Source organism: Rhinolophus sinicus, linkage group LG04 (assembly GCF_036562045.2).
Source record: "Rhinolophus sinicus isolate RSC01 linkage group LG04, ASM3656204v1, whole genome shotgun sequence".
Classification (NCBI taxonomy): domain Eukaryota; kingdom Metazoa; phylum Chordata; class Mammalia; order Chiroptera; family Rhinolophidae; genus Rhinolophus; species Rhinolophus sinicus.
In genome coordinates, this window is record NC_133754.1 from 76,489,493 (window position 1) to 76,514,918 (window position 25,426).

Sequence of the window (25,426 nt, forward strand, 5' to 3'; positions counted from 1 at the left end):
TAGCTGACCTTCACCTGGGCTCCCTGTACACTGCTGTGTGACTAGTTTAAAAACTGGCCAAGAACCACCTGTTTTTTCTTCTTGGACAATTTTGGATTATATACTTATAAGAAAAACAGTGGACACCATTCATTCATTTAGCAAATATTTATTGAGTATCAGCCATGTGCCAGGCCATGTGCTAGGTGTTGGTGACAGAAAGGTGACTAATAGTAGGTCCACCCTTTGGGTGGCTGCTTGCTGCCCTATAAGATTTACTTACCCCTAAAGGATCAAGGATCATTAGATTCCATCTTCCATCTGTTACTTCTGCTTCTTGAACACTTCAGGAGATCCTGTGATTTTATCGAGTGATCTCAAATGAGTTGATAATGGGCCATGTGGACCTGACTGTAGTTTTGAGTGTGCCTACGAGGCAGGGCACACTGAACAAAGTCTCCTGAACTTTTAAACAGTGAGCCATGGTGTGCCTTTCTCATGGTTTCTGCTTTGACACCTGAAGACATTTGTATTTCTGTTGCATCATCTTTTGAATCTCTCTTCCCTTTTAAAATTGAAAAGGGGCAAACTATTTGCCAAGCGGATGTGGCTTGCCAGTACAGTTTACATCCAACAGGAAAAATGTGATGCAATAGACTATAGCTAAATGACAGGCCATGCTGGCCATTAGATGTCCTAGTGTCTCAACAGCAACATATGCAGTGGCTTTTTAGAAATTTTTAGATTCAAATGAAATGAGACTTTAATAAGCCTGGACTGTAAGCAAGTAGCTAAGTTTTTATTTTGAGAATAAATTAAACCTAGTTTGTGGAAGACTAAAAATGTTTTGATTATATAATACCATGTCATTCAGTCAACAGATTATTTATCATGAAGCTAAAATAGCAGAACCTCTATTATCATCATTAAAACCAATATACCCTGGTTTCTTGCTAGATCTTTCATCTTCAGGATGATCAGGAGAAATACCACATGTCTATGTTTTACAGCGACTGAAGAATACAGAACATTTTTTTTAAAAGCTCCCTACATTTAGGAACTCTAACATTTCTGGAAATAGGAACTTTAAGATTTCCTAAATGCTAAAACTGAAGCGTTATGTGTCTGTGTGTGTGTTGTGTAATTCCTGTGGCAGTGATAAAATATTGGTTATTTCTGTTTACCTCTAGTGTGTGATGCTGTGTCACGGAGCTAAAATAGGATTTTTCCAAGGAGATATCAGGCTGCTTATGGATGACCTCAAGGTACTTCAGCCCACTATCTTTCCTGTGGTGCCGAGACTGCTGAACCGGATGTTTGACCGAGTAAGTTTCAAGTGCAGAGTTGGGAGACAGAGCACTTGGCCTTGAGTCCAAGACTCAGGTTTGAATTAGGTTCAGCCAGGTACCTTCTGTGTGACCATGGACAATCCTCTTAGTCTCACAGAACTGCAGTTTACTCATCTGTAAAACTAGAATACGTTGAGCTCACAGAGATGTTTTTAAGAATTATAAAAGAAAACACAGGTGAACACACTTGTAAACTGGAAAGCACAATGCAGGTATAAGATGGGAGGTCATTTTATTTATACAATAAACTCTTTGACCCTCTGTTTTCTCATCTATACAATGGACTGTTACCTCCTCTCCCTGCTGTCTATCTCATAAAGTTGCTAATTGTATCACATGAAAATAATAACTATGAAATGGTTTTATAAATTGTAAAGCTCCATGCACATGTAAAATATTACATGCTTAGCCACTTTGAGAGAAGAGACTAAGCCAAACCAGGGACCGAGAGAGGCCAGCCCTTCTGTGTGAGCCACTGTAGCATGGAAGACACAGCTAGGGCAAGATCAGCATGTGGCATGAACAGTCTCCAAAATGAATTTGGACTGGGAGATTTTCATACTCTTTATTTTGAGGCATAGCTTCTGTCATCTATAAGAACCTACTCATTTTTTTATGGTTCTTGTTAAACAGCTCTATTAAGATATAATTCATATTCCATGCAATTCACCCATTTTAAGTGTACAACGCAAATAGTCCAAAAGCTGTTTGTGGATGTCACCAAACCCACAGCTAGTCAGCTTGAGAGTCAATCCCACCCACTAATGTACCAATAGCAATCAAAGCTCAACTATAACAAGAGGGAACACACAACCCACACAAGGGACACTCCTGTAGTACCCAGAACAGATGACCAGGGAGACTGTGCCAGGGCCCCACAGGGCACCTACTACATAAGGCCATCAGGCCAAGACTAAGTTACATAGCCGAAATGCCTAATACATAGAAACAGAGAAGCAACCAAAGTGAGGAAACAAAGAAATGCATCCCAAATGAAAGAACAGGAGAAAACTCCAGGAAAAGAACAAAACAAAATGGAGGCAAGCAATCAACCAGATACAGAGTTCAAAACAATGGTTATAAGGATGCTCAAGGAACTTAGTGAGAACTTCAACAGAGAGATAACAAGCATAAAAAAGGACATTAAAAACCATAAAAAGGAACCAGTCAGAAGTAGAGAATACAGTAACTGAAATGAAAAATGCACTAGAAGGAATCACCAGCAGACTAGACAAAGCAGAGGATCAAATCAGTGATTTGGAAGACATGGTAGCAGAAAACACCCAATCAGAACAGCAAAAGGAAAAAAGAATTTTTTAAAAAAAAAAGGATAGTTTAAGAGACGTCTAGGACAACATCAAGTATAAAAACATTCGCATCATAGGAGTACTAGAAGGAGAAGAGAGAAAGCAAGGGATTGAGACCTATTTGAAGAAATAATGACTGAAAACTTTCCTAATTTGGCTAAGGAAATAGACATACCTACAAGCCTGGGAAGCACAGCGAGTCCCAAACACAATGAACCCAAACAGGCCCACACTAAGACTCGTTAATTAGAATGGTAAAGATTAAATACAAAGAATCCTAAAAGCAGCAAGAGAAAGGCAACTAGTAACTTATAAGGGAGCTCCCAAAAGATTGTCATCTGATTTCTCAAGAGAAACTTTGCAGGCCAGAAGGAATAGGCAGGAAATATTCAATGTGATGAAAAGCAAGAACCTACAACCAAGACTACTCTACCCAGCAAGTCTATCATTTAAAGAACTTCCCAGACAAGAAAAAGCTAAAGAAGTTCATCACCACCAAGCCAGTATTACAAGGAATGTTAGAGGAACTACTTTAAGATGAAAAAAAGGACAAAAAATATGAATAATAAAATAGCAATAACTATATATTTATACGCAATTACTTTCAATATACATGGATTAAATGCTCTGATAAAAAACATAGGGTGGCTGAATGGATAAGAAAACAATATCCTTATGTATGCTGCCTTCAAAAGATTCACTTCAGATTGAAAGACACACAGACTGAAAGTAAAGGGATGGAAAAAGTTATTTCATGAAAATGGAAATGGAAAAAAAGAAATCTGGAGTAGCAGTACTTATACCAGACAAAATAGACTTTAAAACAAAGGCTGTAACAAGAGATAAAGAAGGACCCCACCTGTAATCCCACTTCTGGGTATTTATCCAAAGAAACCCAAAACCCAAGGGGATGCATACATCCATATGTTCACTTCAGCATTGTTTACAATGGCCAAGATGTGGAGGCAGCCTGGGTGTCCGTCAATGGAAGAATGGATAAAAAGGAGGTGGTACATATATACAATGGAATATTGCTCAGTCATAGAAGGGAATGAGTTCTTGCCATCTGTGGCATCATGGATGGAACTATAGGGTGTTGTGCTGAGTGGAGTATGTCAGACAACAAAAGACAGATCCAATGTGATTTCACTTATACTCATGTAGACTCTAGAACAAAATAAACAAACAAACAAAATAGAAACAAACTCATAGATGCAGAGAACATTTTGTGGTTGCCAGATAGAAAGGAGGTTGAGAGGGTGAGTGAAAAAGGAAAGGATTAAGAAGTACAAATTGGTTGTTACATGGTAATCATGGGGATGCAGGGTATAGCACAAGGAATATGGTCAATAATATTGTAATAACTACGTATGGTGTCAGATGAGTACTAGATTTATTGGGGTGATAGATGGGAGGGGGTTTGGCGGCAGGATGAAGGTGAAGGGATTAAGTACAAATTGGTAGTTACACAATAGTCTTGGGGACGTAAAGTAAAGCATAGGGAATATAGTCAATGATATGATAATAACTACCAGTATGTATAGTGCTAAGTGGGTACCAGACTAATCAGGGGGATCACTTCTTAAATTATATAAATGACTACTGTGCTGTACACCCAAAATTAATATAAAATAATATGCAATGTTAACTGTAATTGAAAACTTAAAAAAGGGTGGGGGGAAGTGAAAGGGAATAAGTGGTCCAAATTTCCAGGTGTAAAACAAATAAGTCATGGGGATGTAATGTACAACATGGGGAATATAGTCAATAATATTGTGGTAGCATGGTACAGTGTCAGATGGTTGCTGGACTTATCATGGCGATCACTTCTTTAGGTATATAAATGTTGAATAACTGTGGTGTACACCTGAAACTAATGTAATATTGTATGTTAGCTATATCTTTAATAAAAATCTTAAAAAGAAAACTCAATAAGCACAACTCAGTCGAAAAAGGGGCAAAGAATATGCATAATTAATTCACAGAAGAGGAAATTTAAATAACCAATACACATATGAAAAGATTTTAACAGAAAACATAGATTAAATTACATTAAAACTCATAATGAAGAAAGAACATTTTATTAAAACATGAGGACTATATTCTTCAAAACAAAGAAAGCCTGCAGAACTAATCCAGATTAAAGGAGACTAAAGACTCATGACAGTCAAATGCCGTACATGATCATGGACGGGGGAGAAAAATGCTATAAAGGACATTATTAGTGGACAAAATTATGGTTGGCAGATTAGATAAAAGTATTGTATGTTAATTTTCCTGAAGTTGATCATTATAAAAGGTGTTCTTATTCTTAGGAAATACACATTGAAATGTTTAGGTGTGAGGGGGCATAATACACACAGCTTAATCTGAAGTGATTCAGAAAAATACACATATGCGTATAGGTAGAGAATGATAAATCTAATGAGGCTAAATGTTAACAATTGATGAATCTGGCTAAAGGGTATATGAGAGTTGTTTGTACTCTTTTTTCCAACTTTTCTGTAAGTTTGAAAATATTTCCAAATTAAAAACCCAACAACTACATTCAGATACCATTTTACACCCATCAGAGTGACAAAAATTTAGGAGTTGGATAATACCAAATGCTGGTGAGGATGTGGGAAATGGGAACTCATCCATTTTGACAAATCCATATTAGAGAAGAATTGCCTAGTCTCCTTCTAGGTAAAAACCCTAACAAAACTTTTATTGTGGGCCGTAAATACAGATAGACAAGGGTGTTCATTGCCGTGTCATTTGCACATTTAGTCAAGAGGCAATACCATTAAACTTGACCTTCCACTGACCCATGCTAAGAGTGGCATGCCACAGATTTTAGATGCTGGTTTTTCTGGCTTTGGTGCTAATTAAAATTGCCAAAGACAATAAATAGGTCCTTCTTGAAATCATGCTAGAAATAAAATTACATATTTTGGCAAAAGTTGTAGAATTCTCCTTTGCTAGAAGTTGATAAAATCATACACATAGATGCTAATGCTAAAATTACTTGATGTTTAAATGTGGAAGAATCATGACATCATGATTGCTCTTTGCTTCCCACTGAATTTATGAGTTTATTCAATGTCCACACAGTGAAAAATTAGAAAAATGTAAATGTTCACCAATGGGAGATTGGATAAATAAATTATGTCATTGTGAAAATAAATAAAGTGTACAGTGCAGAGGTTTTTAGTACATTCACAGAGTTCTGCAACCATCACTACAGTCCATTTTAGAACATTTTTATCACCTCAAAGATAAACCCTTTACCTTCCCATTAACTGTCATCCTCCATGCTGCTACCCACCTCTATCCCTAAGCAAAAAGTAATCTACTTTCTGAACCTATAGATTTGCGTATTCTGGACTTTGATATGAATGAATGATTCAATGTGTTTTTTCGTGACTGGCTTCTTTCAGTTAACATGTTTTCAAGATTCTTCCATATTGTAGCACATACCGATACTTCATTCCTTTTAATGGCCAAGTATACCGCTATATGGACAGACCACATTTTATTTATCCATTCATTCATTGATGGGCATTTGGCTATTACAAATAATGCTGCTGTGAACATTCATGTACAAGTTTCTGTGTGGACATGTGTTTTCATTTCTCTTGGGTGGGTAGCTAGGAGCTGATTTGCTGGGCCGTATAACTGTTTAACGCTTTGAGGAACTGCAGTCTGTTTTCTAACCATGTTACATTTCCACCAGCATTTCCAGTCTCTCCACATCTTCACCAACACTTGTTATTATTGGCTTTCTGATTCCAGTCATTCTAGTGATTGTGACACCCTCTTTTGTCTCGACTCATTAGATTTTTGCACAAGCAAACACCACACTGAAGCGCTGGCTATTGGACTTTGCTTCCAACAGGAAAGAAGCTGAGCTCCGCAGCGGCATCATTAGAAACAACAGCCTGTGGGATAAACTAATCTTCCACAAAATACAGGTAACAAATAGATGCACACTATTATTTGTCATGTCCTAACTTGGGTTTCAAAATATCAATGAGGGCTCTGTTTTAGAGAGGTACGAAGGTGAGAAAGAGAGAGATACATTTTTGTTAATTCTGGTACATTTCTAAAAGTTAAGGCTAAAGCCATTAGGTAAACCTCAGTATGCAACAACATGTAGGAGCTGAAGAATACTGTAGCTGTCTAAGGCGGAGAAGGAATCAGGGTATTGTAGACTTTCTCATTCCCCATTTGTTCTTATGTTTCTGGAACAAGTGGGTCCCTGTTGAGGTGATGTTTTTAGGCATGTGTAATAAAGAATAATATTATGTCCAAAAAAAATGCTAAAAGTGTGGCTGTTGCCACAAATTCATCACACTCTTGTTCTAATTCCTTAAGATACCTGCAGGTAGAGGCGTGGGCTTCTTTCCACGCTGGTTGAGAGCAAATGGTATAGTTTCAGATGGAAGTCTAGTCAGGTGTCCTTCTCTGGCATGCCTGTGAGTTCTCAGGTGCTGGTGAGTTCTGGGTGGCCTGCAGAGGAGCTGAGGGCACTGGGGGTTAGGGCCCGGGGACCGAGAAAGAATCTTTGAGGAGCCCACCGACTTCCAGCCATTTAACCCTCATTCTCTCTCCTCTCCTGCCTTGTAAGTCGAGCCTGGGAGGGAAGGTCAGGTTGATGATCACAGGAGCTGCGCCGGTGTCTGCCACCGTGCTGACGTTTCTGCGAGCGGCGCTGGGCTGTCAGGTGAGCTGGCTTCACTGCACTTGATTGTCTCGAGAGGCTTTGTCTTGCCCGGGGCCTTCTTTCCAAAAATTATTATTCTCCTTGTGTATGTCTTACTTTTTTATTTGGAAGATGATGTTATTCTTAGGTTGCTTGGAGAAGAATATATATATATATATATCTTTAACCCTATGTAAAGGAAGATGCATTTGTGTCCACCACAAATGTGTCATTTTCTCTAGGGAAAGGCACAGAATATGCCTTTAGAGTCAGGCATGAGGGTATGGGAGGGGCTGTACGTGATAGGCTGACTGACAAACCTTGCAGTGAACCTGTCTTAAATGGGGCAAGGGAGATAGCCTCAATGACACAGGACATGTTGTGGGTAGAGCCAGGAGCTGGCACAGCAAGTACATTCCCCAGTGGGGTCATGTGCAGTGGGGCCATTGTGCAATTTCGCTGTTCTCCCTTGCTCGTGCGCAGGAAGTTAAGTAGAAAACCGACATGGATGGTGGCTGATGTTTGTTGTGAGGGTGAATGTGTTTGGGTGCTGTAGTACTGAATGAGTTTACCAAACAGAAAATCTGAAAAGAGGTTTTTACCACAGTCAGCCATTACTCAGGAGTTAGAGGAACTTAATCACTTGTGCACCTCCAGCACAGGTATGACTGTCCCTTCTTTAGTAACGTTTTGTCTCTTGGTGACCCAGTTTTATGAAGGCTACGGACAGACCGAGTGTACAGCCGGCTGCTCCCTGACTTTGCCTGGAGACTGGACAGCAGGTACATTGGGTGGGACAATCCTTGTGGGATCCTGTTATTCGAATTGGAATTGAGTTAATCATTAATTGGTTCATTCACCAACTTAAGTGCTATGTCTCAAATGATTAGGCCTTGGGCACACAGTCTTGTAAATCAGGGAGTCACACAGAAAATGTCTCCTGTGGCAGAGTGGGATGTGATTTTGAGGCTCTGACTGTAAAGCTAGGTGGCAATAGAGATGTGCCCATATTGTGAAGGTGACAGCTGAGAAACGATGCCCTTTACACCAGGTTCGGAATGTTTGGCTCAGCAGAGCTTTCCAGTAATTGACTGGGGACTAATGCTTTGCTGGTAAATTTTAACTAAATTTGTACTGTGTGCTGTGCTGGGTGTTGAAACTAGAGAGAGCTATAAACACAGGTCATTTTCCCCAAAAGCAGAGACAAACACAAAAATAATTGGTGGAGCATCTGTCATGGATGACGCTCTGCATGAGGGGCTTGAGATGTACATTACATACGTTTCATCTCATCAACATCCCTGAGATAAGTCCTATTACCTCTGAGAGGAAATGATTGATTGTTGGTGGAGAAGCATGTAAATAATATATAAGAATTGACACAGCATTATGCTTTGGAGCCAGGGTTGTCACCCAGGTCTGACTGTAAAACTTCTGTGCATTCCCTGTACCACACTGGTGGTGTAGTCTTCTCTGTGATATGTCAGTTCCTTGATTTATTTGGTGTATTATAAATAAGAGCATCATCTAGTAACACAGACTCAAGTACCTAGCACGATCCATAGCGGAATTCTTCTGGGATTGATACTAACAGTCTAGGAACCTTTTCCATGGGGTTTAATGTTTAACCTCTGATTCCTTTCCAGCGAGAGAATTTGGAATATGGATCTCTAGGTCCCTAGGAGACCTTTGCATATTTTTGTCTCTATTCTAGGAATAAACTCTCTAAATTAATTTGCCAGGGGGTAGACTGGCTCTAATTGCAGAAACCAGAAGTTTATACCAGCTGCTCTTATTCTGAGCAGGCTTATTTGTTATAAAAAAAAAATAATTTGACCAAAGGATATTACAGTCCCATTAGGAGTGACCATTCTTTTATTTCACATACAGGCCATGTTGGTGCCCCGATGCCTTGTAATTTCATAAAACTTGTTGATGTGGAAGAAATGAACTACATGGCTGCCAAGGGCGAGGGCGAGGTGAGTGAGGTCCCGTCAGTCAGTCATTGTCATTGCCGTTGCCTCTAAATCTGGCCATGAAAAGTGCAGTGCATTTCCCAGCATAGTGTCCCATAAAGCCTTTGAGCCATCGAGCTTGATTTTATTGGTGACCCTGGAGTCAAACACACTTCTTTTTGAAGGTACATTTATATTTAGCTCTCAGGGAGTGTGTAGGAGGAAGGCCACTTCTGTCACACGCAACAGGGACTTGGGCCCAAGAGCATGCAAAGGCCCCAGTGGCCTGAGGCCTGGGCAGAGCTCCTGTCTGCTAATTGCCCTGGACACCTATTAGTGAGCTACCTAGTGTAAGGAAAGCCTAATTACTTCAAAGGGATTTCATCCCCTTGGGGGCTTCCCAGCAGTTTTCGAGAACCTAGAGCAAGCATTAGCCCCACAAGTTGACTGCAGATAAGGTCATTAAGAAAGGGAAGCAGGAGGGTGGCTGGTTAGCTCAGTTGGTTAGTGTGTGTGCTCTTAACAACAAGGTTGCCAGTTCAATTCCCACATGGGTCAGTGAGCTGCGCCCTCCACAACTAGATTGAAGGACAACGACTTGACTTGGAGCTGATGGGTTCTGGGGAAAAAACACACTGTTATCCAACAAAATTTTAAAAAATAAAAATAAAATGGGTTGGTGAATTTAAAAGAAAGAGAACGGGAAACAGGGGCAGGCATGGGAGGTGCCACCAAGATTCCATTGGGACTCTGGGAGCTCCCTCTGGATCATGGAATTCAGGGCTTCTTGCTAAAGGATGGGACACACACATGCACACACCAGTTTTCTCTGTTAACAGATGATTTCCCCTCCTAATTACATTGAGATGTAATTGACACACAACCCGGTATAAGTTTAAGGTGTACACAGCATAATGAGTTGACTTACACATAATTGCAAAATGATTACCATCACCTCATAAAGATACCAAAAAAAAAAGAAAAAATGTTTTTTTCGTTGTGATGAGAGCTCTTAGGATCTCTCACAACTTTCAAATGTCTGATACAGCAGTGTTAACTCTAGTCATTACATCCCGGGTACTTATCTGTCTTATAAGTGGAAGTTTGTACCTTTTGACCCCCCTCCTCCAATTCCCACCCTAACTCAAGCCCTGATCTCTTTCCCTTCAGGTGTGTGTGAAAGGGCCAAATGTATTTCAAGGCTACTTGAAGGATCCAGCAAAAACAGCAGAAGCTCTGGATAAAGATGGCTGGTTACACACAGGGGACATTGGAAAATGGTTACCAGTAAGTGGTTGCCTCCCCTGTTCACAAATACTTTTATTCCACTGTAGGGAAGAAAATATCCCATTTGCTGTACATTTGCCACATGGCAGTGGCACCCTGACCTTTCTCTTCCCCTTCTCTTTGTTGAGTGCTGTGGTGGAGACGTTTCCATTTCCTGTAGGGAACAGGTTTATACTCTTAGCATATTTGTGTAGGATTTCCACCTTAACTGTAAAAAGTATGTTTTATTTTGATGTTTGACATCAATTCTGGTTGCTGCTTCCCATTTGAAATCCAGAGAGACTGCATTTTTTTTTTTCTTACTAGTTTCAGGTGTACAAAAAAGAAAATGTAGTAGTTAGACATCTACACCCCTCACAAAGTGATAACCCCCTCCCCTAATCAACTACCCATCTGACATCGTATATAGCTGTTACAATTCCACTGACTCTGTTCCTTATGCTGTGCTCCACATCCTGTGATCATATATATAGATATAGATATAAGTATATATCTATATCTATCTATCTATATATATAAAATTATAGTTGACATTCATTGTTATTCAGCTTCAGGTGTACAGTGCAGTGGGTCAGGCACCTACACCATCCATGAAGTGGTCTCCCTAATAAGACAAGTATGCATCAAATACCTTACAAAATCTTTACAACATTGTTGATTATATTCCTCAAATTGACTTTCGTATCCCCGTGGCAGTTTTGTGGTTACCAATTGTGCTGTCTAATCCCCTCACCTTCTCCCTCATTCCCCACCCTCCTCCCATCTAGCAACCCTCAGTTTTTTGTCTATATCTCTGAGACTGTTTCTGATTAGTTTGTTCATTCTATTCTTTATATTCCACATGTACGTGAGATCATATGGGATTTATCTTTCTGAATCTGACTTATTTCACTTAGCATAATGTTTTCTAGGTCCATCCATATCGTTGCAAATGGTAAGATTTCATTCTTCTTTATGGCTGAGTAATACTCCATTGTATAAATGTACCACAGTTTCTTAATTCAGTCGTCTACTGATGGGCATTTCGGTTGTTTCCATGTCTTGGCTATTGTGAATAGCGCTGCAATAAACACAGGGGTACATAAATATTTTCAAATTAGTGTTTTGGATTTCTCTGGATAGATACCAAAGAGTGGAACTGCTGGGTCATAAGGTAGTTCCATTTCTAGTTTTTTGAGATACCTCCATACTGTTTTCCATAGTGGCTGCACCAATTTGCAATCCCACCAGCAGTGCATGAGGGAACCCTTTTCTCCACATCTTCACCAGCACTTGTTTGTCGATTTATTGATGATAGCCTGATTAATTGATGATTCTGAGTGGGGTGAGGTGATACCTCATTGTGGTTTTTATTTGCATTTCTCTAATGATGAGTGAGGTTGAGCATTTTTTCATATGTCTGTTTGCTATCTGTATATCCTCTTTAGAAAAATGTCTCTTCATGTCTTCTGCCCATTTTTCAGTTGGGTTGTTTGGGTTTTTTTGGTGTTGAGTTGAATGAATTTTTCATAAATTTTGGATGTTAACCCCTTATCAGATGTATCATTGACAAATATCTTCTCCCATTCAGTGGAATGCCTTTTTTGTTTTATTGATGGTTTCCTTTGCTGTGAAAAAACTTTTTAGTTTGATGTAGTCCCATATGTTTATTTTTTCTCTTACTTCCCTCGCCCAAGGGGATATATCAGTAAAAATATTATTAAAGGTAACGTCTGCAAATTTTCTTCCTATATTTTCTTCTAGGAGTTTTATGGTTTCAGATCTTACATTTAAGTCTTTAATCCATTTTGAATTTATTCTTGTATATGGCGTAAGGAGGTGGTCCAGCTTCATTTTTTTGCATGTGTCTGTCCAGGTTTCCCAGCACCATTTATTGAATAGATTATCTTTACCCCAATGTAAATTCTTGCTTCCATTGTCACGGATTAAATGACCATATAGGCATGGATTTATTTCTGGGCTCGCTATTCTGTTCCATTGATCTATGTGTCTGTTTTTATGCCAGTACCATGCTGTTTCGATTACTACAGCCTTGTAGTATGGTTTGATGTCAGGTATCGTGACACCTCCCACTTTGTTCTTATTTCTCAAGTTTCCATGGCTATTCAGGGTCTTTTATGGTTCCATAAAAATTTTAGGATTATGTGTTTTATTTATGTGAAAAATGTCCTTGGTAGTTTGATAGGAATTTCGTTGAATCTGTATATTGCCTTAGGCAGTATGGATGGACTATATTATGGGTGGACTATTTTAACTATATTAATTCTTCCTATCCATGAGCATGGTATGTGTTTCCATTTATTTGTATCTTCTTTAATTTCTCTCTTCAGTGTCTTATAATTTTCTGAGTACAGGTCTTTTACTCTTTGGCTAAATTTATTCCTAAGTATTTTATAGTTTTTGAAGCAATTGTAAATGGAACTGTTTTCTTAATTTCTCCTTCTGATAGTTTATTATTGGTGTATACAAATGCAACTGATTTCTGAATATTAATTTTGTGTCCTGCTACTTTACTAAATTCATTTTTCACTTCTAATATTTTTTTGGTGGAGTCTTTGAGGTTCTCTATATATAGTATCATGTCATTTGCATATAATGACAATTTTACTTCCTCCTTACCAATTTGGATGCCTTTTATTTCTTTTTCTTCTCTGATTGCTGTGACTAGAACGTCCAGAACTATGTTGAATAAAAGTGGAGAAAGTAGGCAACCTCATCTTGTTCCTGATCGTAAGGGGAATGGTTTTAGCTTTTCCCCACTGAGTATGATGTTAGCTGTGGGTTTATCATATATGGCCTTTATTATGTTGAGATATGATTCCTCTATTCCCGCTTTCTTAAGAGTTTTTATCATAAATGGCGGCTGGATTTTGTCAAATGCTTTTTCTGCATATATTGATATGACCATATGATTTTTATTTTTCATTTTGTTAATGTAGTGTATCACATTAATTGATTTGTGAATATTGAACCAACCTTGCATAAAAGGAAGGCATCCCACTTGATCGTGGTGTATGATCTTTTTAACGTATTGCTGAATTCTGTTTTCTAATATTTTGTTGAGGATTTTTTATCTATGTTCATTAGGGATACAGACCTGTAGTTTTCTTTTTTTGTAATGTCTTTGTCTGATTTTGGGATCAGGGTGATAGTGGCCTCATAAAAAGGGTTTGGGAGCCTTCCCTCCTTCTGGATTTTTTGCAATAGTTTGAGGAGAATGGGTAATAGAGACTGGATTTTTATATATCAGTGCTGTGCCTTGATATTGCTACCTTAGTTAAACAAGGTAAAGTGCCAGGAGTGTAAAATGGGCAGGAATTTGTAAATACATGTGTTTCCTAGGTTTGTCATCTGGTTTAAAATAGGATAAATACTTCATGGATTAGACCACCTCATTTGAATTTACTATATAGAAATTCCAGAGGCCATCCTAGGAGCGAGAGGCTCGGGCAAGAAGCCACACCCAGAGGTTTGGCCAATTTTGCTTGATGTGGTAACAACCACTGCTTTTTAAAGTTGTTACTATGTTTAAATGCAAGCACTAAAATCACTAATGTAATTTCTATTGTGTAGTTCGATTCTTATTGATGTAAGGTGCTTAATACTCTGAAGTTTATATTGATTGGAAAAATGTCCTCCCTCCCCCAAGTAATTCAGATTTCAGAATACCCAAGCTATTTAGAAATAAATTAAGTTCCTTTTTCCATGTTCAGGAGGGATGAAGTATCAGTTCTCATTCTGACTCTGGTTCTAATGAGCACATCTCATAATCTCTCTGGATCTCAGTCTGAAACTCTTGAAAATGAAGGAGAACTGGTGTAGAATGAGAGAACCTACAAACTTTCCAACAGAAGACTTTTAGAAGCATGAGTATGTCCGTGGGTGGTGATTGGTTGAAAGCTGGGTTGGGGTTTGGTTACCAGACGTGGTCACGAGTAGCATTTGGCTGGTCTGGTCCAGAGATTCTAGCATCCCCACAGTTGTGTGGGTGGCTGACAGAACTTTCCCAAAGGGCCACTAGTGCCCTGTCCCTCCCCCACCCTGAAACAGTGATAAAGAAACTGAAATCCTGCCTTTGTGTAGTAAACATTTACCGAGTCTTTACCCTGTGCAGAGCACTGTGGGAGGGTAGGTCTGTATCTCTGCTCTCAAGGAACTTGGCTCAGCAGGAGAGGCATGTATGTGTTTCCCTGATTCAGATACGAGACTACATGAAGCTTGCTAAACTGAAGGTAGCAAGCAAAGAGGTGAAGCAGGATGGACATGGGCTCTGGATTCCCTTTGGTCTCCGGATTCCCTTCGGTCTCCCTACTTGGCTCAATGGCCTTGGTCAAGTTACCTAATCTCTCTAAGCCTTGGTTTCCCTCTCTGTCAAATGGGATCACAACTGGCCCTGCCAGGCATCGTTATTAGGATTAAATGATAGTGCATAAAAAATCCCTGTGCTGTATGTGATCGATCCTGGGCGGACAGCAGCCATGGCCCCACTCACAGTCCCCTCCCCTCTTATAAACAGAATGGTACCTTGAAGATTATCGACAGGAAAAAGCATATATTTAAACTGGCACAAGGAGAATACATAGCACCTGAAAAGATTGAAAATGTCTACCAGCGAAGTGAACCTGTTGCTCAGGTGTTTGTCCACGGAGAGAGCTTGCAGGTAGGTGCTTTCTGAGCTGTGAGATCTGATGCGCAGGCGTGGGGAGTGGGGTTCTCCGGGGACTTTAAATGCAATAGAAAGTTTTCGATGGGTGTGAATTGACTTTCATTTTTGACATGCTGGAATGTTACTTGCTGCGTGGCATTTCTTATCCAGAAAAGTGTTTTCTCTTTAATTTCCGTATTTTTTTAATTTTACCCACAGTCGTCTGGTATACCAAGGGAGGGTAGCTAAAGATACCAGGGAATGGGTAAAATATGCTTCTAATTTAATTATGTGGGGATAATATTGATATACGGACTATAAGAAAGTTTAGAATTTTCAACCATATTAAACCCAACTTATTTATGATATGCCTCCTCAGTCATTTTTGAGAAAACGGTGGTTGCGAGCCAACATATACTTAAAGTTGAAACAGGACAATATTGTAGTGAAATATCTATTTGCCAAAATGTTGGACAGATGGTGACAAGGGAGAGAATGGGGTCGGTTTTCCTGAAGGTTAATCTTTTTATAAATCTTGAGATTTATAAATAACGTTAGAAGAATATTTTCTTATAAGAAAGTGGGCCTGTTTTTCTTGACCTAGGCTCTTACCATGCCTTTGAATTTTTTAAATGTATTACTTGTGTATTTGTTTATTTATTCAATATCTGTCACCGTATTTGCTTATTTGACTCTGTTTTACTTTTGGAAAAGTATACATAAGTATAAATAAAAATTAGGATTGTGTTAGATTTTGATTCTCAGTGGTTCTTGTAAGACATTTATTGCAAAATTCCTGTTGCTGTCTATAGTTTAGAGCCCGGTGTTCTTAACCTGGGCTCAGTGGACTCCTGGGCCTGGTAATATGTCCTGAAGACAGAATCTATAACTTTCATCAGTTTCTCCCAGGGGGTCTGTGATGTATAATAATAAAGGTTCTAGAACATCTGGAACAAACCATGTAATAACTCATTTGTCTGTGTTAAAGGCATTTCTCATAGCAATTGTGGTACCAGATGTGGAGACATTGTGTCACTGGGCCCGAAAGAGAGGATTTGAAGGCTCCTTTGAAGAGCTGTGCAGAAACAAGGTCAGGTTCTCGTGTGCAGTCTCCTTCTGTATCTGCACTTTGCATTAAGTGCAAAGTGCAGGGGCCTCCAACTCAGGAAACATCTTATTTCTCTTACCTTATTAGGATGTCAAAAAATGTATCCTAGAAGACATGTTGAGACTTGGGAAGGAGTCTGGCCTCAAACCATTTGAACAGGTAAGACTTTTGTGAAAGTGCATGAATTCCTGCAAAACAAGTTTTTGACTCGATTTTTTTATGAGTAGATTATAGAAGAGGATGAGATGACCTAAAGAAATCCATGAGGAATAAATAATGGAATGGTTTGGCAAGGGAAGGGATTTCTTTCACCAAGGGTGTGGATTCTCTTTTCCTGGAGGTCAGGATACAGTCCTGAATCCTATCCTAATAAGCCACTGCCTTTGTTGAGAGAATGCAGCTGGGCCTGAGGTGAGAGGATGGTTTTGCATAAGGGTCTTTATCCCTTTGGGCAGCTTAAGTGCTTTTTAGACTTCAGTTGCATCTATCCTCTTTCTTCCTTTAATAACCTTGTTTATTTTCAGGTCAAAGGCATTGTTCTCCACACTGAATTATTCTCCGTCAGCAACGGCCTTCTGACCCCAACAATGAAAGCTAAAAGGCCAGAACTTCGGAATTATTTCAGGTCACAGATAGATGAACTTTATTCCACTATCAAAGTTTAATGGGAGGAAGAAAGTTCAGAAGAAACCACACACCTCCTCAATCTTCTGATGGTCTTCACGTTGGTAATTTTGACGACAGCAAGCATAGGGAAGGGACCGTCCATGTTTGACTTGTGCGTTTGGGGTTCTTGTCATAGGAATATTAGAGGAAATGGAACACTGCCTTACAGTCACCTTGTGTTGCAGACCATGTATCTGGTGATATACAATTTCCAAAATGAGCCTTAAAAATTGTAAAGGGGAAACTATAAATGTGCTAAGTTATTTGTGACTTCCTCAGTTAAAAAGACAGGTGTGAAACCTTCTGTCTCCCTGTTTTTCTAACCAAGAGATTAGAACTTTGCTATTTCTGAGATGTCTGCTGCTCACTGCAAATTCTGCAGTTGTCTGCTGCTCTGAAGAGTACAGTGCACTGGAGGGAAACTGTCCCTTAAGAACTATCCCGGCTGGAGAATGTCACAAGTGGACCAGAGGTGTTTTTTTTTTTTTTTGAATCCCTGCCACCTTCTCTTCCCCATTTCTGTTAAAGAGTTCTGAAAGCCCTGCTCTTCTCCACAGTCCCCTATTGTTCCTGTTGCAGAAGAAGGTTCCCAGTGAAGCAAAGGACAGACCAACCCAGAACAGCGTAGATATATTGAGTCTCAGATGAATGGCCGCTTGCCAGAGCGAATGGATTCTGGCCCCCCCATAACAGAATGCTCTCGGACCCTTCTCTGCAGACCTGATTCCTCCCTCCATCCCTTCCCAGGGGCTATGAAAAAATCTGCCTTAGACTACTCTACAGTGAAGACAAGCATTTTAAGAAGGAAATAATTACCTAGAAAGACCATGCTCAACTGTGACGCCTAAATAACTGTCCACTTTATCTTCACTGAACCAGTCACTCTGTGTGTGTGATGGCCAACGGATTTTTAATGTGGTTTTCATATCAAAGGTTCATCTTGTGATTAACTGGCTTTTTTCCCCCATAATAAACTCTCAGGCAAGGCATGTCTTTAAAAAGATTAAGGGAGTAGATAGACTTGGGTACTTATTGCAATGGACAGTAATAAACAAACACTCTTCTATCATCATGCTACCTGATTTCTAATGAAATGTGTTTGACAAGCCAAAATACTCGGATGTAGAAATCTGGAAAACTCATTTCCTGGGATGAACTTCTCAAGGGGTTTTTTAAAACGTTAATTTGGGAAATTAGCAGCATTTCACTTTATTGCAAGCCTTTGCCACATGTGACTGAATTAAGTTGTCATTTATACATTTAAAGCAATTGTTTGTGGGTGTGTGAAAGTACATGTATTACACAAGCACAACAGGTTTGCACTAAAGAATTGTCATTGTAGTAACACTATCTGGTAGCCTAACTTCATGTGTGTATCCTTAATTGCACAAAAGTCAATAATTTGTCACATTGGGGTTTTGAATGTTTGCTTTAAGTGTTGGCTATTTCTATGTTTTATAAACCAAAACAGAATTTCCAAAAACAATGAAGGAAACCAAAATAAATATTTCTGCATTTCAAGTGAGTGAAGCCTCTCTGTTCACGTCAGCTGTACTATGCAGGTCAGCCTTTGATGACACAAGCAAAGAGCTGGCGTGGCCCTCGGCGCCGCCCCGTTGGCTCCTTCCCAGGTCTTCTTCCTCTAATGCTGCCGAGCTGACAGGCTGTGTGGCAACAGTCCCACTGTCCTGTGGAGAAGAAAATTATGGTGTGAATAATATGGGTACTCTTGAAAATGCACATTCTTTGCTGGAAAATGACGTTTCTGGAGACATTGGCTGTAGTTGGTGGTTCTGTGGTGAATTTAATTCTGTGTATGTTAGTTATTGTCTTATATGGAACTAACTTGTTTGGAAGCGGTCTAAGAGCAGCCACCTTTTTCTTTTTCCTCTATCCCTATTCTACACTGTCATTTTAAAGATTTTCTTTTCCAAAGGTGTTCATTAACCCCCAATTCCTTATACAGCCTGTTGTGTTTAAATCACTCTTCCTCCCTCCTTCCCTTAAATCTTGCGTTTGGTGTGATGTTTGGTTTCTTTCTCTAAAGCTCAAGCCCTGTGCACGCATCTCTGGTAAGGCTACCAATGCATTCTGCCCTTTTATTTAAAAAAAATTTTTTTTTAAAGAGCTGTATTCATGGGGAGCTTTTTTTTAAAAAAAGATTTTATTAGGGAGGGGGAACAGGACTTTATCGGGGAACAGTATGTATTTCCGGGACGTTTTTTTTCCAAGTCAAGTTGTTGTCCTTTCAATCTTAGTTGTGGAGGGCACAGCTCAGCTCCAGGTCCAGTTGCCGTTGCTAGTTGCAGGGGGCGCAGCCCACCATCCCTTGCAGGAGTCGAACCAGCAACCTTGTGGTTGAGAGGACGCACTCCAACCAGCTGAGCCATCCGGGAGGCAGCTCAGCTCAAGGTGCCGTGTTCAATCTTAGTTGCAGGGGGTGCTGACCACCATCCCTTGTGGGAATCAAGGAATCAAACTGGCAACCTGGTGGTTGAGAGCCCACTGGCCCATGAGGGAATCGAACCGGCAGCCTTCGGAGTTAGGAGCACGGAGCTCCAGCTGCCTGAGCCACCGGGCCAGCACCTCTGCCCTTTAATTTTAGTTCTTAAGATTTTTATCTCGTTTTAGCTTACCTTTTCCTTCCTCTCTTCCCTTTGAAGTGTGAGCTTCTTGAGAGTAGGTATCACTTTTCTTTTTCCCTTTCTTAGCACTGAACACAGCACATAGAAACTAGTAGCTATTCATTAAATAAATCTTGTTTGGACAAATACTTGGAATTTTGAACAAAGCTGCTCTTTGTAATGAGGTTGACATAAACACAGGTTTTTCTTTTTTAAAAAAACTTAACAACAAAATACACGTACAGTTTACCATCTTAATCATTTGTCAGCGTGCATTTCAGTGGCGTGAAGTGCGTTCCCGTCATGCACCCATCACCACCACCCATCCACAGAGCTTCTTTCATCTTACAAAACTAAAACTCTACCCGTTAAACACTAACTCCCATTCGTTCTTCCCCAGCCCCTGATAATGAAATTCTACTTTCTGTCTCTATGAATTTGACTCCTCTAGGTATTTCACATAAGTGTAATCATGCAGTATTTGTCCTTTAGTGTCTGGTTTATTTCGCTTAGCAGAATGCCCTCAAGGTTCTTCCATGTTGTAGCATATGTCAGAATTTCCTTTTTGAAGGCTGAATAATACTCCAGTATATGTATGTGCCACATTTTGTTTATCCACTCATCTGTTGATAGACATTTGGGTTGTTCCCATCTTTTAACTAGTGTGAATAATGCTGCTTTGAACATGGGTGGACAAATACGTGTTTTAGTCCCTGCTTTCATTTCTTTTGTGTATATATCCAGAAGTAGAATTGCATAGAGTAATTCTGTGTTTAATTTTTTGAGGAACTGCCATGTTGTTTTCTACATCGCTGCACCATTTTACATCAGCAATGCACAAGGGTTCTAATTTCTCCACATCCTCACTGGTCTTGGTTTCTGTTGTTGTTTTGTTTTGTTTTTTATAATAGCCGTCCTAATGGGTGTGCAGTAGTATGTTATTGTGGTTTTGATTTGCATTTCCTTAATAACTGTGTATCTTCTTTGGAGAAAGGTCTATTTGAGTCCTTTGCCTATTTTGAAAAATTGGGTTGTTGTTTGTTATTGAGCTATCAGAGTTCTTTATGTATTATGAATATTAATCCCTACACACTTTTGGAGTTTTAACTTTCCTGGTGCACTGTTTGCGGTCAATGCCTGTTCAGCAATAGTAGATGCACAATGGTCCTCAATCCCACAGATCCAAACTTCACCTCAAAAGCCCAGTGGTCTCTGTCTCAAACCCAGCTCTCCAGCCAGAACAGAAGAGAAGAAATCTGGTTGACTAGAAATGAGGCAGTCCTTTCTTCTATCCAGGCCTCTGTGTGCTAAGTTCCTTTCAGTAACTGCCCTGAAGCCTCACCCGGCAGAGCCTGAGCCTGGAGGCCCGGGCAGGAAGTGCCAATCCAGCAGTAGTAGCCCTGATGCCCTCCGAGCTCACCTCGCTGCTCCCTGCTGGCCCCGCTATCACACACCCTCACTCTGTATCCAAACTCGGAAATGCAGTTTGTTTTTAAGTATATTTGGCATTTGGTAGGTACATGTTTTTGCCCCATTCCCAACTTTTAGATTACTTACAATAATACTGATAACGGAAATGTTTTGAGTATTGTCGCCTGCCAGACACTATTCTTAGCATTTTACACAGATGACCCATTTTATGTTTACAACCCTTTGAGCCAAATGCTGCTGTTGTCCCCATGTTCCAGACGAGGAAATGGAAGCACACAAATAATTTAATCAATGTCATGTATCCAGACACAACTGGAGCCAAGCAGTCTAGCTCGACACTATGTTCTCAACCTCATGCTGTGGAGGTTTCTTCTTTTGTACCTTCAGCAGTGAACTTCCTGACAAAATGTGTCATTGCATTGCATTGTTTCTTTGTGCCAGCAGTTCTGCCTCTGAGCTTCAGTACAAAGGGTTTAGACTCCTATCTAAGAATTGTTCTTTATTATAGCAGGGCAAATACCACTTCCCAGCATTTTATTCTGGCTGTCTGGCTTATCAAAAATGAAATATAGTAGCTCTCTGTGATGTTGGTAATCCCAACTCCATTAAGGACCAAAAGTTTGGTAGAACCAGCCACTCTATTTTAGGAGGAAAATATGTATAAAGCTGGGTCATAGACATAAGGTAGGTTCGTGAGATCCCTTCAAAGTTCTAGGAGTCATCGATTATGGAGGTGGTAATAGCTACAGGGATTGCGGATTTGCTGTGGGCAGTATGCTGTGCTGTGTGCTTATGCTCTCATTTCACTCTCACAAAACCCCTGATCGACCAAGGGACTCGATCAGGTAACCTGGGGAACCAGGAAACCTGGATAGGAAGTAGGCGAGGGCCCTAACAGAGGCCTGGGGGTCCTTGATATTTGAACAGGAGTTAAAAGAAGGAGCTGGCAACAGGAATTGAGAATTACCTGCCGTGCAGGAAGGTGGGAAACCAAGAATGTGATCTCCCTGACGCCAAGAGAGGAAAGTGCTTCAGGAAGGAAAGGAAGGGGTCAGTTACATCATACGCTGTTGAAAGGTGGAAAAAGGTGGAGATGGAGAGACGGCTGCTGGATTCAGCAGTGGGGGCAACCTTGGCAATAGTGGCCCAGCAGAGTAAGGAGACCAGAAGCCTGTTTGAAGCAAGTGGAGGCATGAACTGGGAAGTCAGGAAGAAGGGTGGACAGCTCTTTTTTGAAGTTTTATCATGAAGGAGACTAGACAAATGGATGGTAACTGGAGAAAGATGGGAGGTTGAGAGATTTGTTTTTGTTTGCTGGTGGTGGAGGTTTTTAAAATGGGAGATACTAGAGCATATTATGCCAATGAGAATGGTGTGGGGGGAAGGGGAGGGGGAGAGAGAGAGAGAGAGAGAGAGAGAGAGAGAGAGAGAGAGAGAGAGAGAGAGAGAGAGAGAAAGACTGCTGTCCTGAGAGGATGAGAGGGTACTTTCTCCATCACAGCACTAGGGGATATAGAGAATGTGGGATAGATGTCGGCAGATCCGTGGTGACCGAGGTAGAAAACTTAGGGAGTTTCTATCTGGATACTTCTATTTTGTTCTCCATTGAACTACTCCTCCTGGTTATGGACGACAAAACAGCCCTGCCAAGATCAGCTCACCTGTCCTAGAAAGGGACTGACCTGGGTATTCTGACTCCAGGGCCTCTCCGTGCCTGGAGCGCCTGTCTTGCTGTCCCTTCCTCTCCAAGGTGTGGTGCCCAGTGCCCTGAGTACTCTGAGTGCCCCATCACTGTATTGGATGCATTTTCTGAATTAGCCAGTCCTCAGGTGCAACCATACTTTCCATGGCAAATACGTAAACCTGTTTGCAATTCGTCATGTCCCAGGTGGTAAATGCCTCAGGGCCCTGGAATTTCCTTTTTGTGTTTTCTCCAGATTTCCAGTGCTTGTTTCTTTTCACGGCAGCACACGCAGGAAAAAGCCTGCCAGTCTGTCCCCAGTGGCTGGGCTGCAGGTGGACAGAGGCAGAAGGCTCTGGCAACACCTTGAGAGGTGGGGGCCCGGGGTCTGTTAGGCTGAGCAGGCCTGGAGCGCCCCTCCCATTCCTCAGCCTCCAGCCCCTTCTGTATTTATGATGGAAAGTAGAGTGGGTCCTGAGTCTGACTGAAAGGGGACCCTCGTGAGCGTCCCAGCCCAGAGACAGCTCCTCCACGTCTTCTCTCAGCAGAGCTGCCTCAGCTGCAGGTATGAGATCATGAGGGCAACCCTATGCTGCCACCCCAGCTGTCCTCTCACCCGGTATCCTAGAGCAGATGCCCAAATCTGTGTTCGTACTGAACTCACTTCACTCAACGTGGGTGATGTGGAAATTGATCCACCTTATTTATTATCCATTATTTGTCAGAAGAAGAAATCCAGATTTTCCCTTTGACTTTTAACTCCTTCCCACCGCTGACTTGCTGAAAATGGTAGAAGTCTTGCTGGATGAATTCTGCTTCTCATCACTGTACTTCAGGTACGGAGGGATTCTGTTCTTGGCGGGAAACAGAAGTTTTGTTCCCCCCCACCCCCCAAATATTTTGCATGTAAATTCTTAGCCGCTCTCTTTTGCTGAGATTTTTAATGGGGTCGGGGGTTGGCTGTCCAATTTCTCAAACAAAAATCGTCCAATACTAAGGCTACGGCATCTCCCCCCCCGCCCCCCCACCCCCACTCCCCCTTTCCCAAGAACTCCAGACAAGCTTCTGCTTTGCAGGTGGCTTGTTCACATCGGAGGGTGAGTCATGGGAGTGCCAGCGGTGCCCAGCCACAGGGGTATTTAAACACCACACACTACGTGGGACACACATGAAGTGTGTGTGAAACCAGTTTGCTCACATTCTGCATCAGGCAACGTGTGTCGACTCAGAGGGACATTTGTTTTTGAGTCTCTTGCTTTCCCACACCCCTGATACTGCTTTCCTCCACCCTGCTGCACTCCTGCCAGTGTGTCAGCCCCGCCCAGCTGAGTCGTCAGCGGGCCCTACATTTGGGAGAAATCCCAGGGCTGCCCCAGGCAGCCTCAGCTGCCACATCTGGCCAGTGCTTTCTCCTGTCATCTATCAAATCTGTCCACTGCCCTCCGTCGCTTATTCCTACTGCCCTTTCAGGGCACTGGCTAGCTCTTGCTGGGACAGGTGCACCAGCCTCTTAATTGACCTCCTTGTCTCCTATATTGGTCTCTAGGAACTCACTCACTTTTCCTCAACTCTGCTGCAAGAATTGTTTTTTCTAAGTCACTAGTCTTATCACATGATTCCCCTACTTAATTATTCAGAGGTTTCCCGTTGCCGCCAAGTCTGAACTGCTTAATGTAATTAAGAGGAGGGCTTCTCAAACTCTATTGTGCATCGCATCTCCTGGGGATCTTAAAATTTGGGTTCTGATTCAATAATTCTGGAATCAGGCCTGAAATCTGCATTTCGAATAAACTCCCAGGTAATGCCAATGTTGCAAGGAGCTGGAAGATCCATGCTTGTCTCCCCAGCCTCATCCTGGGCCACCTCCCAACTCTGTTCCAGCCACACTGAACTTATTCTAGCTCCCAGAATGCTTCATGCTCTTGCTTACCACTGGGCCTTTGCACATGCTCTCTCCAGGAGCATTCTCTTACCCTGGCCTGGCTGGCTCCTACTTCTTTATTTCAGTTAGATCATAGATGTCACTTCCTCTAGGAAGCCTTCTCTGATTCTCCAAGCCCAAGCCCAGGAAACAAAGTGTTGAGCATGTTTATGGCCTGGCAGTGAGGTAGAGGGGTAGGGTGGTAATGATCTTTCTTTGCTATGTTACAAGGTCAAAGGTGGGTGAGCGGGCCTATGAGGTATAGGGCAGCAGCCACAGAATGAGGGGAGCTCCTTCCTCCCAGAGAAGGTTCTAGGAAGGTTTTTGTGTCTTCCCCTGGGGGGAAGTCTGTTTGACTTGAGCTTGTCTGAAGGGTCATTAGCTCATGGTACCTTGGCTCTCACACTACTCAATCCTCAGCTTAGCCGAAAGGGTCACTAGTTGCCCAGGACTCTGAACAAGGTCAGCCTCACAACTGTGTTCTCAGACCACCCAAAAGTACTGTCAGAGTGAGTAAGGTGATTCAAAGGATGAAAACTTTTTTCAGAATTGTCTTTTCAACCACAGCTTGAGCGAGAATCATGGAGACAAATCTCTACTTTAGAGATTTTATTCCAGGACTTTTTTTTCCTCCTTCCTTAAAGAAATACTGTTCTTTGGGGGTATCCTTTCCTTTTATAGTCTCTGCTCATTTGGCCCCTTTACAAGTTTGAGTTATAAAATTACTTCCTATGCAGGTTGGAAGTCAGTTCTTCTTTGGCTAGAGCCATGCTGGCTTTTGCTAGA

At 41.2% G+C, this 25,426-nt stretch overlaps 1 protein-coding gene across 10 annotated transcripts in view; it reads left to right on the forward strand.

The window, feature by feature from the left end:
- ACSL1 (acyl-CoA synthetase long chain family member 1) overlaps positions 1-18,504 on the forward strand; it is a 68,834-nt gene extending 50,330 nt beyond the window's left edge. For all 10 annotated transcript variants that reach the window (XM_074329839.1, XM_074329837.1, XM_074329842.1 and 7 more), the window contains exons 12-21: positions 1,170-1,304; positions 6,457-6,591; positions 7,248-7,343; positions 8,032-8,104; positions 9,213-9,301; positions 10,448-10,564; positions 15,081-15,224; positions 16,198-16,299; positions 16,405-16,476; positions 16,842-18,504. In XM_074329839.1, the coding sequence (XP_074185940.1) occupies positions 1,170-1,304; positions 6,457-6,591; positions 7,248-7,343; positions 8,032-8,104; positions 9,213-9,301; positions 10,448-10,564; positions 15,081-15,224; positions 16,198-16,299; positions 16,405-16,476; positions 16,842-16,982 (1,104 nt within the window). In that variant the 3' untranslated portion in view covers positions 16,983-18,504. The remainder of the gene's footprint in view (positions 1-1,169; positions 1,305-6,456; positions 6,592-7,247; positions 7,344-8,031; positions 8,105-9,212; positions 9,302-10,447; positions 10,565-15,080; positions 15,225-16,197; positions 16,300-16,404; positions 16,477-16,841) is intronic.
- The last annotated feature ends 6,922 nt before the right edge of the window (positions 18,505-25,426 follow it).